At 38.2% G+C, this 15878-nt stretch overlaps 1 protein-coding gene across 4 annotated transcripts in view; it reads right to left on the minus strand.

The window, feature by feature from the left end:
- LOC117418595 (renalase-like) overlaps positions 1 to 15878 on the minus strand; it is a 55107-nt gene that overhangs the window by 34774 nt on the left and 4455 nt on the right. For 3 of the 4 annotated variants that reach the window (XR_009306746.1, XR_004546823.3, XM_058984991.1), the window contains exon 4: positions 14449 to 14587. Coding sequence is in view for 1 of the 4 variants with exons in the window: in XM_058984991.1 (XP_058840974.1) it covers positions 14454 to 14587 (134 nt within the window). In the remaining 3 variants the exon portion in view is untranslated. The remainder of the gene's footprint in view (positions 1 to 14448; positions 14588 to 15878) is intronic. The other variant, XR_009306745.1, reaches the window with a different exon arrangement.

Below are 15878 nucleotides of genomic sequence, written 5' to 3' on the forward strand. Positions count from 1 at the left end.
GAACCGAAGTCATTCTATTTTATCTTGCTCTTAATTGTATTAATACTTGTACTGTGATTCTTGAAATGTATTTTTGTTTATGACTGTAAGTCGTCCTGGATAAGGGCGTCTGCTAAGAAATAAATAATAATAATAATAACTGTGCCAAGGTGGTGCAAAAGTCTAATTCATAGAAAGGACGTATACATGACAAGTAAATGACTATTCATGGATAGAATAATCAGTTGACTATGGATTGAATAACTTATTTTTCCCGTTGGAGCACAGGTTGTATAATCTGGCATTTGCCTCGCTGATACTGTATCAAGCGTGGGTGTGCAGCTGGAGCTTGTGGACTTCCAGCTAAAACATTAAACACGGACATGTCTGCTGTGAACATTTTAAAAAAAATGACAGAAGAGGAGATATTGAGCACAAATTTGTCATTCACAGAACAGAAAGAAGAGCAGAATTCTAAGAGGGGACCTGTCATTGTGTGGCACTGGAGCTATAATGATTCAATTGTGATTTAGAGGAGAGGTCTTTTACTCACTTTTTGCCATTTTTAGAAACACACACTCTACCCTTAACAACCAATATAAACACCACCACAATATTTATAACCTTATCAAATGTTCTCAAACAAAGACATGCAGAACACGACCGTCAATACAGTTATTATAAGCAAAATGTCAGCTTCCTCTTTTGAATTTTTTTTTAAAGCAGAAATGGCCCTTTCTGTGCCTGCCAAACTGGAAGTGAATTTGTATCAGATTCTAATTTTAAATTGTACTTATTCAGCCCTACTGCATTGTTGGAAGAACAGTCCAGCCACCTGTTTGTAATTAAGTGCTGTCATGTGGGAATAAAGATAGTGCCATTTATTTTGGCATACACCGTGAAAATTAAAATACATACATACTGTAGCTAGATTATTTTCAAAATTTGGCAGACATCCATGCTTCTTTATCTATTGCATTTCTCACGTGGGTTAATATGTATAGGGATTCAACATCTAAGCATTTGTGCAATATGAGAAGAAAGATCTGTTTTAGCAGTATTTTGAAAGATAACAGAACAATTTAACAGCTCTGGAAAGTAAAATCCACTATGTTCAAAGGTGCCATTAAGTGCCCTTGCTGTATGTTACTGGGTAACATACAGCCAACAGTTACAAATACTACATTTCTCACTTTAACAGCAACACAAACACCAAAAGGAACTGGTTTCAGATCATCAACGGAACTCATTATGCAAAAACCCACAGAAGCAATCATGTAGTTTTGGGATGCTTTTAGTGTATTAACAGTTAATTTCTATTGCAGTTCATGCTAATCTGAATCGGTTGGGATCAGACCCTTTCAGATTAGTGATTTTTACAGATGGCTAATAACCTGTACCATGCTTATTTATTGGTTCTTTTATGTTTTTGCTACTTTAATACATTACATGTTTTACATACTTGTCATTAAATTATGATATTGAAGTTTGGTTTCAATAGCTGTTAAAAGAGTACAGTTTCTTGTGATGGTTCAGACTATTTATCAGTTTGGGGTTCAATTACCTAGTCTATAGTAGCTATTAATTGTTACTTCAAAATACTAGTTTTATTATCGTATTAGCTGATAATTCATTATTTATGTAGCGGTATAGAACTGTGACAGATGTAGGAATAAGTGAAATGTCCCGATGTCCTGATGTGTGAACATAAAACAAGGTTGGATTTGTTTCCTGTATTATTACCAATATAGAACATTGTACATATGGCCCCATAATCTAAAATAATATAAATAATAATATGTGGTTACTATTAATAACATGTTCTCTTAAGTCTCTTGCATTAAAGACAAGACCCTGCCAACTTTCACTACTGTAGGCAGCAAGGGTGGAGGCAGACTGACTTTTTTGGGTCTCACAGCTCAGCCATTGAAGATAACTTGGGAAATGTAGCACAAATTGGAAAATGTTTGTATTCTGATTGGTTTCCATTGTTACAGAAACCACTGATTGGCTGAACAGACTACTGAAATCCAACATACAGTACAGGGTGCTAGTAGAGGTTAGGTTGGCTTGGAATTTCCAGTCAATTGTTGCATAACACTGCCATCAGACATTTCAGGTAATAGGGAGCACCTTTCTGTAGTGGTCACTCTGATCAGTTCCTGTACGTTCATATTTCTCATGTAACATGACCTGTCTGACACTTTTAGACAGTCCATTGAGCAGGTTTGATTTGGTATATTACAAGATTTTGCTCATGTGGAATTTCACAATTACAGGTCAGATTTCGTTCACTTTTGTTCAGCCATCGTCAGCACCATAAACAACGTCTGACTGACATCTATGTCATAACATAGCCATTCCTCCCAGAAAAACAGTAAACTTCCTGGGTCTCCTGTTCACTTTGGCAGCTAGCTGCAGTTGTCAATGAAAACAGCCGTTTGGGCAGAGTTGAAAATGAAATTTTGCAATATGATAGAAAACATCAAAAAGTTAGTAGTCCCTGCTTTCCAAGTAATAAAAAAAAAAGATTGGTCAGGCAATGGGCTATTAAAAATGTGCTAACATTTTGGCATTGATGCTGGCAGCAGTGTGGTAGAGGGACACGTTTTCCTTGAACTGGTGCTCCAGGCAACCAATCAAATGATATAAACCCACCTGTATAACAAATCAACAACAAAGTACTGCAATGTGGTGGTGTAACAATACATATGGGAGAATGGGTTGTTCGATTTACCTACAGAAGAGGGTCACAAATAGGAGATGGTATAGTATATGGCTCATAGTAAAACTAAAATGAAACTTTTAAGAAAAGATTAGACAAACATTTCATTTGTCTCTTTGTCAGTGAAGTTACTCAAAACGTGGGTTTAATTCTCGTTAAAAAAAAAAAAAAAAATCAATTAACTCAGAAACCAAAATGAATTGTATCTCAGTTTGGAAAAATACATACATAAATGTACACAAACCTCAAATAGTGTACACACAACCGCAAGGTACAATGTACGACAGCCATTGCACAGCAGTTTGAGCCATTCCAGTTTTTAGTGTGAGCTTAATTAGACACAGCATTTTTCACAGGTTCTATTCTATCATTAAGACTCAATGGAAAACCTGGAATGACTAAAACTGTAGTGCAAAGTGTCTTATAATCTGCAACCTCAAAATGAATGTAGTCGTTAAACTCCAGAATGGAAGGCTAAAGGCTTCTAAGTTTTAGTCTTTCTAAGAACTACCCCAAAAATGTACTTTAATTTTTGGCAATGACATGCTGAAGTCAGCCTTGGCTAGATCTTCTGCTGAGGCAATATTGCCAAATGCAATTGGAAAAATAGATGATGTAAAGCAATACAATATAGCAGATTAAGAAAATAATAAGTAAATGATGTTTAGACAGGGATAAATGTAGTGTAACTTAGTGGCGTGCAGATGTTATACAAGTATTAAAAGGTGCTAAGATATGATTTATTTATTTTTTTTATTTATGTTTTAACATGTGGTTTCTTAGAAATTTAAGCAGCTCTCTGTCTTTTTGTTGAAATTGGCTGACACAGGCACAAATTGAACTAACATTATATCTTAAAAGCAGATCTCCTTTAAAGTCCAACTTTCTTTTATTACTCTTTGGAATAAACATCCACTAGCTTGGACTGAAGCAGCCTGAACTTTTCCAATACAATTAAGCAACTCTGTAATCAACCGTGACACAAGGCAGTAAGAAATTCTATGTGGAGTAGTGGTTAGGGCTCTGGACTCTTGACCGGAGGGTCGTGGGTTCAATCCCCAGTGGGGGACACTGCTGTTGTACCCTTGAGCAAGGTACTTTACCTAGATTGCTCCAGTAAAAACCCAACTGTATAAATGGGTAATTGTATGTAAAAATAATGTGATATCTGTATAATGTAAAATAATGTATAATGTGATACCTTGTAACAATTGTAAGTCGCCCTGGATAAGGGCGTCTGCTAAGAAATAAATAATAATAATAATGAGACTTTGTTTCCTCCATTCCAGCGGGTTCCGGTCATGGAGAAAGAATAATTATTATAATGTAATGACATGTGAAAACTTTGGATGAAATTTTCTGCAATTATGCTTTTATCACATTTAGCAAGAGGTATTTCACTTCTTTATTCTCACTCAAAATATGTTTGCTGCTTTTAATATCAGCCCTATTCATGCGATGAGGAAGTGAAACTTTTAAAATCATAGTTCTAAAAAAGTGCCAGATACAATCATCTTATTTATTTATCCTCCTGAAACTGTGTGGAGAACCAACCTTTTTAAAATGGGTTCTTATTCAAATGTGGAAGAGAGGGTGGTTTGTGAAACATCTTCAGAGAACAGTGGTCAGTAAGACTTTTTTAAAGGATGATACAGCAATATTTGTGAAGGAAAGTGAATAGGATGAACAGCATAACAAAGAATTTAAGGAAGTCTTGCAATTATAAACAATTAAAGAAGAGGCTTACAACGCAGAATTAGTGGCCGAGATGCAAAAAGCAGGGAAATACGGGGTTGGAAAGAAAAACCACCTGCAATATGCAGCACAGACTTTAATGTAAATGAGCTCACATGACACAGATTCCAGTTGTGTAACAAATGAATCTGCCACGTATTTGTTGTACATAAAAGCTACACCCTTCAATGCCATGACCTGAAGAGCAGGAAGTGATAAGGCACAAGGTATTTAAACTTATACATGTATGGCCCAGCAGTGTGGTGTAGTGGTTAGGGCTCTGGACTCTTGACCGGAGGGTTGTGGGTTCAATCCCCAGTGGGGGACACTGCTGTTGTACCCTTGAGCAAGGTACTTTGCCTAGATTGCTTCAGTAAAAACCCAACTGTATAAATGGGTAATTGTATGTAAAAATAATGTGATATCTGTATAATGTGAAATAATGTATAATGTGATATCTTGTAACAATTGTAAGTCGCCCTGGATAAGGGCGTCTGCTAAGAAATAAATAATAATAATAATAATAATGTATAGTGTGGTAACTGTAAAATCTGCAATAAAGTTAAAAAAAAATGTAAAGAACAAAAGGAACCTTCAGCACAATAAAGAGATCCATGGTACTGGAGCTAATCCTAATATGGCTAGGTTAGCACTCCTGTTTTACTACTATGGGGTTCCAATTGTGTAGCTCTTCCTTCCCAGTCACGAGGGAAACTTTCCCCACAAGCTAGCCAAGCTGAGATCTGAATAATTGCTGTGTGCCAAGCATACCCCTGCAGGGGGCTGGAACTCTAAGCATAGGACAGAGGTTATTGATTCGGTTGCATCACTACAAAAAGAGGCATGCACAGACATTTCTAATCAATGTATAACATATAGGGCATGTAAAAGTTGACATGTATGTACGTCCTCAATGCTACAAAGTTATGAGAACAGGCATGAAACAAAGTAGGCTCTTATAGGCCTTATTTTACTACAAAGCGCTCGAAATTTAAGATGCTTGGAAAAACATTCCAATCCCTGTGGAGGTTCTTTCAAGGAAGTTCTGAAGGTTTGGCCAAAAAACATTACATAAGATCAGACAACTGGGCTATAAAAGATACCTGATGAATACAAATACAAATGAAATGAAATCATTAAGCTTTTTTTATTATTTTCTTTTTTTTTTTACATATTTAAGAAGGTTGTTACCCATGTTGAAAATATTTAATTTGGTTCTGCACATACTTTCTTTACATTAAATTCAGGATATGTGAAGATGTTAGAAATTATACCTTTGCTGTAGGTGGAGCTGGAGGACTGGGGTGAATTTGAACACATGAAGGGATACAGTATTGTCTTTCTTCCAAACTGAAGCATCAAACAGCAAAGAACCAAAAGATCTTCCAAGAGGAAAAACAAACTGGACCACTTTTAAAACCTTGAGCTACTGCATCCCTTTAATGCTCTTTACTAATCAAGAATGAGGAGGAAGCACTTAGCAGTACAGTATTTTAAAATGGCTGAGGTGGTGCAAATGAAAAAGTAACACGGTATGTTTAATTACATCCAGCAGTGTTGCACCTTTCATTTTAGAAATGCCAGCTAATGTGTCTGCTGATGTACAAACTGTGACTTGAGAGGGAATGTAGTCTAAACAGCAACAGAAGTTATTCACAGAAAGACGTCTGCAGTTTGTAGATTCCAGATCCTTCACAATCAGCCGTTTATTTTGTAAACAGTAAGTCAGCAGTTTGGGGAACCGTTGCATAGCTGCATTTCTCCCCTAAGGCTGTGACCAGTGCCACTCTAAGTAATCAATGACTTTCCTCTCCAGAATAATTGATTAGTCGCCATGCTCTATGTTACAGTGAGTGTTGTATGAAACAGGCTTCACATTTACAGTAAAAGGGTATATAGTAATAGCCAGTGGCGTCTCCTGTCTAGGAAGAAGATTAGCTAAACAATCAAATAAATTGATTTCTTTTGACAGCTATTTCTGTGATGTCAGAATGACCTACAACTGCTGACCACATGTTAAGAGCTATGGAAGTTAAGCATGCAGCCTACAACACATAAAGTAAGTCAGAAGGGAAGGGGGATGCTCATTTAAAGATGAACTGCCCCTTAAATGTCTTATTTCCAAGTAACAATATATACCTTTGTATTCCTTCTGAAATTTAACATGGTTTCCAAAGATTTATTTTAAATCTTGTAATGAAAAGCTAATTTGTAAGTCAGAAAAACAAGGGGCACAATTTTAAAATGCCCCAGGAAGCCTTTACAACCTATTGTATAAGGGAATACAGCTTTAAACAAGTTTTAAGTATACATAAGCTGCAGGCTATTATCAAAACTTGTTTAGCCGATTTGGAGTAAACGTTTGGTGTTTAAATCTTTGTTTCTGTTGCATTTCAACCTATAATCAGTTCTCTTCTGCACTCTTGAGTTTTGATGATTTAGTAACTATGCTCAAAATATTATCCACCTGTAGTTGCGGGTCTTTATCAACAGAGTTTTACTCAAGATAACAATATTTTTTTTTAACTACCACCATTAGACTTTTTTTCAATACTGCATTTAAAAGCAGTATCCAAACAGGAGAAGCTAAATAATTTTAAGGCGGCAGCTGATACCTACTTAAGTCACTTAATCAATTTGTTTACTCCAGAGTTCTTGGTTCGTATGCAAATAAGTAGTTTATCTGCCTGTCAATGTGGAAGCAAATGTATGCCTGAGGGTCACTGTGTCCTTTCCTGAATTTTTGAAGAACTCTGATCAAAGGGGAAGTGTGAAGCATGCAGTTCTTGTACAGTTTAATTCTTTTTCAATTATTTCCAGACTGCAGCCTCTTGCATGTGCAGCTTTCCTGAATAACACATGAACGCTGCCACCTGCTGCCTCCACACAGTTACTGCACATCTGTACCAATCCTGGGGTCAATGTATATTTCACTTCCCTTGGATTCCATATACTTCCAGGGTCCCAGACTAATTAACTCTTTAAAACCCATATTTTGTGTAATAATTAAAACCTTTTTATAACAAGATTTTTTTTTTTTTTTTTTTTTCACATTCAAGGCATAATACAGAAGGCAATGCCGTGGTCATGTTCTTTACATAAACATTACAGACTAGGTTATACAGTAAATTCCTCCTCTGCAAGATGATTACGTTTAAATTAATACTACAGGAGTTAACCAGCATTTTTCGACTATAGTTCTTCTTAGGAGACAGAAGAGTTTGCATTGAGATGGGGGTCTAAAAACAAAAAAAGAACATCTTATACTTTATATAGCTAATTGTTCTAAATTTAAGAAATGAGAGATTGCACCAGTACATCTTTTTCTGAACAGTGAACAAAAAAGGTCACAGGTCATCTTTCAAAATCTATCAAGTATACACAGGTTTCCTCCTTGTTTTAAATATTTCTTGCACAGCTAAAAGTATTATGCATATGTACTTGTCAATATTTTACTAACAGAGCATTGGCACTAAATTATATTGCATTAACACAGATGGAATTAAGACTCCCATTGCACGGCAGCTTGATCCATTCCAGGTTTTACTATGAGTTTAATAAGACACATATGAGGTCTTGTACTTACGTTTCAACTCATTTTAACAACTCTAGTTGATTCTTGCTAAATTTTATTTTAAGGTCAAGCGTACACCAAAAGCAGAATATATATATATATATATATATATATATATATATATATATATATATATATATATATATATATATATACACACAAACATATATATATACACACAAACATATATATATTATCACACTTTTGGAGTGACAGAACAAACAAACTCTTATTTTTTTTAAATAACAAAATGAAAAAATTAAATAAAACGTAAAAGGTTGACTCTTTGGTATTGTAGCAGGCCAACAAATAAGATAGTAGCACTTTACTACAGGCACCAACACATTGTGGAATCTGTTGGAGTTGCCAAGGCATCTGCAGAAGCTGTCAGGAGCAAGTTTGGAATCTGTAAATGCGATATTATTGTGCATCTGAATCAGACCCCATCCCAGGAACACCAAGACATATATTCAGTTTCATCAGCTGGGTATTTAAAGCTACACTGCCCACACATTCAAGTTAGGTTTTACAAGGAAGTATAATTCAGATTCTGTTCAGTTCTTCTGTGCACTTACTGGTCTGTTTGTAAAGTTTCTTTATATTTAAGTAAATTCAACTACAATGTACACATTTCTCCCATTTAAAACAAACCACGAGCAAAACAGTAATGCGTGCAGCAGTGGGAGGTTATATATTTTCAAGCTTTGTAACAGACCGGGAAACAAAACAGAAATACAAAAACTGGCAGTTTTCCAAATAATCAAACTTTACACAAAATACCTTGTTAATTCTCCTTCTACCACACAATTTCGACAGCATCGTTTAGTTTTTACTCCAAAATAACTAGACATAAACAGAAATTCCAGGAATAAATTGCACTGTTACAAGGAAAGAGTATATAACTGGGAGAAACTGGTTGATGTGAAGATGTCTGTTGCAAAGAGGCATCAGCAACACCGCCATCTGTTAGAGGCAAAAGAACACCCCCCCCCCCATCAGCCAGTTTTGATTCAGCATTGATATGGTTCCATTGGACGTACTGGGCATGATATAGTCTGATAACATATACTATATTTGGAAACTGGGAACCGGTAATTGAATGTGGTACTGATCTTTAAGTACAGCCTAGACTGCAGAATAACCACGGTCTCCATGCTAACAGTGTTCCCTTTTCCCCCCCAAGAGGACTTATTATTTTCAGCTGCTAAATCAGGTTTGTATGGCTTTTTTATTTATTTATTTGTTTTATTCCTCTCTGAGATCTACCGTTTACAATGCTCTATTATTCACAGGCAATAAGACCACAATTCTGTACAACATTTTTGCGCTCGTCATCAATCTGTTTTACGAGTCCTGTTGCACAGGTTACAGTATTTTTTGTCTTGGCATGGTGCCTGAGCCCACAATCTCCCATTCTAAACATTAACCACCAAGCAATTTGGAGAGTGACTTTACAATTGCTATATCTGTTCTCTGCATCCATAGAAAACATGCCTCCAAGCCCTTCAGTAATCCAAACCTACTGTATGTTAACCAGTAGCGTATTTACTTGTTAGATACATGCTGTAGTTCCCTTTCAATTCGAGGATGACCAACAACATACTTATGGGATATGCCTGCCTATTGGTAGGTATTACTAAGCTCTTTATATCAGAGATGCTGATAGCCCTCTTCCTGGAGTGACGTCCTCGGTCCCGCCTACTGAGGGATCAAAAAAGTCAACCCACAGAAACTATTCCTCTTTTTGCCTCTCAAGATGATAAGGTAAGACCTCTCTGTTTAGCAACTGAGCATACTGAGTCAACTGCAGTTCCCCTGCATTCTTGCTGAAAGCTGGCTTGCCACTTTCGTGGAATCAGTGGCTCTAAAATAAAGCCTTATTCTCCTTTCTTCAGCAGCCTGCATGCTTGTGTTGCAGGCTGCCTTTTCTTTACTGTCTGTTGTATGTGAGTGACTGCCTGTGCAGTAATGATTTAAAGGAGTGCGTGTGTGTCTTTTCAAGCCTAAACACTCTTGGGGAGAACGCAGCTCCTCCTCCGGGGCTAGGCTCTGCTGTACCCCCACCGTTGAGCAATTCCGCCAGCTGCCGTGTGCGCAGTTGGGCGAAATATAAATAAATCACATTTCATTGTAACTGTTGTTGTTGTTGTGTGTCCACCTGTGTGTTGACCCTGTTGCACAGCCCCGTTTTGTCGTTCAGCCCCTCTGCGAAAATTAACTGCAGTGCAGTTTAAAAATAAAAACAAACAAAAAAAAACAGCTAGTCAGCCGCGCTTTTCTTCCACCGGGGCTGTGTTGTTACCTGCCCCGCTGTAGAGTAGACTTTGCCGGCTGCCTCGGGCAGGCACTGCTGCTTTAGCTGCACCCCGGTGCTTCAGTAACTCGGTGCACACTCAGCCCTTGGTACTTCGGTACTTTGGTGCCTCGGTGCCCACGGTGCTCGGTGCACTCTGTGTTTAATACCTCGGTGCGCATAGCGCGCTCGGTGTTCGGTACACCCAGTGCTCGGTGCATAATGTGCCTGGTGCACACGGTGTTCGATGCGCACGCCACTTTGGTGCCTCAGTGCACGTAGCGCCTCAATGCACGCAGCACTCGGTACACGGTGCAAGCGGTATTCGGTGTCTAGTACCTCGTTGCACATAGCTGCGCATGGATCTCCTCAGCCAGGCGCAAGGCACCCTCTGGTACCCTCTGGCACCCAGAACCGGGCAGACTGCTACTGTAGGTCTAGCCCCTGAACGGGACCGTCTGTCTGCCTTAGGGTTCTCAGACACAGTTGTCAGTACACTGCAGAACGCTAGGGCCTCCTCCACTGGAGCTTTGCACGCCTATAAGTGGAAGTATTTTCAAAATTGATGCATGACCAGAGGTCACAACCCCAATTATTGCCCTATAGCAACTATTTAGCAGTTTCTGAAAGAGTACCTAGCAGCCATATCTGCATGCCATGTCCCCACCGGTTTTTGAAGGGTGCTCGGCAGTCATGACCTCCAAGGAGGGTCGTTATCCCCGAATGGAGCCTTGATATTGTACTGGAGGCTCTCACAAAGGCCCCGTTTGAGCCCATAAACTCCAGAGAGTTGAAGTATTTGTTTATGAAGACAGCCTTCCTCTTGGCTATCACCTCCGCAAAGCGGGTCAGTGAGCTACAGGAGCTGTCAGTACACTGCTCCTGCATGCGTATTTGGGAAGATGGCAGCAGGGTATCACTACGTACAAACCCTGCTTTCCTCCCTAAGGTGATCACAGCCTCCCACATGAATCAGTCTGTGGAACTGGAGTCTTTCCATCCACCTCCGTTGTCTTCAGAGAAGGATAGGAGATTGAACTTCCTCTGCCCAGTGCGGGCATTGAGGTGTTACGTGGCTAGGACAAGAGCTCTGCGTCACTCTGACCAGCTCTTTGTCTGTCACGGTATACGGACCCTAGGACAGCCCCTCTCAACTGTCGCATTGGATTGTGGATTGTCTCGACTGCGTATGATAGTGCCAGCTTGCCCTCACCTGGGAGGGTAGCCGCGCATTCTACCAGAGGATTTGCCACATCTTGGGCCCTCTTCAGACGGGCCTCGCTGTCCGATATCTGTGCTGCGGCTAGCTGGGCTACGCCACATACTTTCTCTAGGTTCTATCACCTGTGATAGATCCTTCCTTGCCTTCATTAGGCATGAGGGTCCTTGAGGTTGCATGCTCGCACCGGTAACATTGGTTATGCGGTTCTGACGTCTCCCTCGCAACTGCTCTGGTATACTTTCCCATAAGTATGTTGTTGGTCGTCTTCGAATTGAAAGGGAAAGTTAGGTTACTTACTGTAACCCTGATTCCCTGAAAGAGAAGACAACCAATAAACCTTGTGAGGTCGCATCGGTCGCCCTCACGGGTTCGATACAAAAAGAGGAATTAGTTTCTGTGGCTTGACTGGTTTGATCCCTTGGTAGGCGGGACCGAGGACGTCACCCCAGGAAGGGGCCTAAGGGCAGCTCTGATATAAAGAGCTCAGTAATACCTACCAATAGGCAGGCATATCCCATAAGTATGTTGTTGGTCGTCTTCTCTTTCAAGGAACCAGGGTTACGGTACGTAACCTAATGTACTAGTGTAATATACAATGATATTACTCCCCCTAGGGGCCGGGTATTCATCCAACACAGAGCAAAAGATCCACTCTGATCCCACCAGGCGATATTATTTTAAGGGTTTAACATTCATTTATTTACTTCATTTTTCTAATATAGTGTATAAAAACGTTCCCTATCTGTTCAAATGTTTAAATAAAAAGAACAAAAAAACAAATCTTTGTTTTAATAGGGGTGGGCATACATATCAATATTTTGAAAATTATAATTCACGTACACACGCAGACATACTTTTTATTGCTAAATATTGCTATACAAACGCAGTATAATCTAGTTATATTAAAAACCTATACATATCAATCATTGTCAGTCTCGTAGGCAGCCACACATTAAAGTATTATTTAACCATTTTATTCCATTGATTGGCGTTTAGGTACCAAATGTTGTTTGCAAGCTGCATTAAGCACTATTGGTGTTATTTTGAGATATGCGCGTGCGTCAGCAGTTCATTGCATTTTGTCTGTGTGATTACTTACGCTTTTATTAATGTATTATTAACATGTGAACTTTCGGTGTTATAAATGAGATGTACTTTTAAAACATCAAAACACATCTCAAAATAATGCAAAACTTAGCATGACACCATAATACTTTTAGAGGTGTCGTGAGTCAGTATTTATAAGCAGAACTCTGAAGATTCAATTACTTTCGGATTGGCTAGAAAGTCTGTGCGCTGTGATGTATAGAAATATTTCGGTTTTGAGGTGGCTGATGATGGAATAGTAAAACAATATAACAAGACCTTGTTTTTCTCCATGGATATTGTGAAGCAAAGCACCACTAAGTTAAAATAAGTAAATATCTGTTAATGTCTACATATGTTTCATATAGCAGACACCTCCCTTATATATCCAGAATCTGATATACTCAATAACTTAAACTAAGTAATGTTAAGACCAAGTATGTCCACTACTGTAGAGAACTGTAAACAGCTTCAGAATCATCCTGGCTACCCACAGTAACCCTAGACCCTATTTACAGTGCTGCAATATATTTATTTTTTCAACCCTCACATGAATAAAAATAAAAGGCATATATTTTCCTTCTCCCGTTCTCTTTCTCCAATTTCAGTGCCATATATTTGCCTGTAGTGAAAGACTCGTCTCACATTCTGTATTATTTAAAAACTCTATATACCCCAGGGGTTTTGACTTTCTACTCAAATTTCCATATCACTCCTTCAGGACTAGCAGTTTTCCATTTCAAGTTTTGTAGTTTGTACAGAGAATACCAATAGGGTGCTCACTACAGAAAGTCAGAATTAACTAGACAACTGGGGACCAATTTAGCTGGCTGCTGATTTCCTAAAAGGACACTGTATAGATAGCCGCTGCCTCTGTTCCTGGCCACATCAGCACTCCCCGATAGGAGATATGTTAGATAGCAGCTTAGGCTGGTTCCAATATGGATACTTTTTTAAACCCATTATGATTTATCTACTGTTTCAGACAAGTGCTTGCCTAACCAGAGAACTCATTTTAGATGTATTGACCATTGTTAAATGTCTACTGTGGAATACCTTTTTATTTAAAAAATTCATATTGTATTTTTTTAAAATATGATATCCCTTGTTTAAAGTTTGAAGTCAAGTTCTGAAAGCATTTTAAATCTCGTATGATCAGGAATCCAAGAAGTCACATGACTGCAATATACAAAAACAGGTCAGAGGTCAGTGAATGTCATAAACTTTGCCCAATAAGTTTCTATATCCCAATAATATTTCTGCCTGTTTCTGCATTTTATGTGTTTTAAGAGAAGTGGATATTGCGAGGATGCTTAATTCAGTAGTGTTTCTTATTATTTATTAAAAAACTATTAATGTAAAAAAGAATGGTACTACTGTCTATTTATTTTAATACAATTTGTTTATTTAATAACCATGCAATGGAATTATTTAATTTTCAGTAATATTTCAAAAGTGTATTATATATTTCCAAGAATGCAAGAAATTCTGGTTTTAATCAGATTCTTTGGTTACCATCATATAATCATATACAGGTAGAAAACGGAAGCAGCTGGTAAAAATTGGAACACACAGTTCTTTAGATTTGGTTTATTTAGAGGTTACCAATCTGGACTTTTTAAAGGGTAATATCAAACATTTTCCTTGCTCTCATTAGCACAGTAACAAGGTAGTTATCAGTACTGTATACTGTTAGCGTGCTTTGAGAGTGTTTGCAACTCTGAAAGTAGTTGCTTATTTTCAGTGCTGGTCGTGTGTTTTCCATGCTGCTAGTTGGGAAGACATTTATGTAACCTGCATATTGTGTTTCACCATTGTACCATGAGCCTACTCACACTTGTCAAGGTCTCCTTGCAGCTGGAGGATTTGTGGGACGGGCATGGTAAGGAGCCCCCGACTTCCTGCAGACTTCCCAATTCTCATCCTTGAGGTGGATATGGGTCACGTGGTAGTTGAAGAACACCTCTGCCCCTGCTTGAACAGGGAAAACGCAGTTGGATATGTGGCATTGAAAGGAAGAAGAAAGAGAAGAGAAACAGAGTGAGGCCAAGGTCATACAGAGGTCATACATGTTATGCCTTGTGCCACACAGCAGCATTTCTAGATAGGGCTGAATAATAACCTTAGCCTGACTGGCAACACCCATTTCCTCTGCGGCAGGGGAGATGTTTTTATTTATAACCATACAGATAGAGGAAGATAGCCTGCATAGAACTGCATATATAATACAATTTGGCATCTACTTCATATAGCCCATTCATAGTTAGCGAATTAAATTATTATTTTTTATTTTTTTGTTGACTTATTTACTACCTTTACACATTTTCTAAATTCCAGTTATTTAACAAAAAAATATTTGGCACAGTGATACGAGCACGAGTGATCATTAGATTGAAGGTTTTGAGAACCACATATTCATTTTGTGTTTTTGATTCAAGTTTGTTTGATAACATGGCTCTAAGAGTATCAGACTCTCCTTTTTTGTCAGTAAATCTGTTATAGTTAGTCAAACTAAAACATTTTAGGTATCATTAATATGAATCCTCAACAGTCTGATGCTTTCCTTAGACCAGCACGTATGTCAAACAAAAAGGTTTCAAATCACACGTGTTCCTGGTTATCTGAAAGCATTTTTAAAAAACGCTTTTCACCTTTCTTTTAATAAAGAGACTTGAGTGGTCTTCAGCCCAGCATACAGCAGGGGCCACATTTCCTCATATTTCTGTGGTAGCACATCACCCCACACAGTCTGAAAACTGCAGGAACTGGTGACACGTTAGACATACATGGTACTTACTGTATCAATAAATCTGATACTTTTAGTGGGTATTTTTCTCTTCAATTTAATTACAACATTTCTCCTGATTGGTTCTGGAAACATTTCCCATAGCAGAAGCCAGGTTTACTCTGGGAAACACATCAACAACCAGCATGCACAAGGAAACAACATGGAATAAGTACAGAATTAAGTACAGACTATAGTGCTACAGTGAATAGACTCATAAGAATTATACAAATATCTGACAATCTGTCACAGATGTAGTGCATTCCAATTTGAAAAATAAATAAAACCCGAAACACAAGACAATTAAATTTGCTGTGGTCATTTAGTGGCAGGATATGGGCTGATTAAATAAAATCCATACACTCCTAAAACGGGATGCAATAGTAAATTGCCGAATTTGATTGGTGGCCTTTCACGTCAGAAGACAATGCATTTAAAAACACACCACTGAATCACAATAGTTATGTCACATGCTTTATT

The sequence above is a fragment of the Acipenser ruthenus genome, chromosome 13 (assembly GCF_902713425.1).
Source record: "Acipenser ruthenus chromosome 13, fAciRut3.2 maternal haplotype, whole genome shotgun sequence".
Lineage (NCBI taxonomy): Eukaryota > Metazoa > Chordata > Actinopteri > Acipenseriformes > Acipenseridae > Acipenser > Acipenser ruthenus.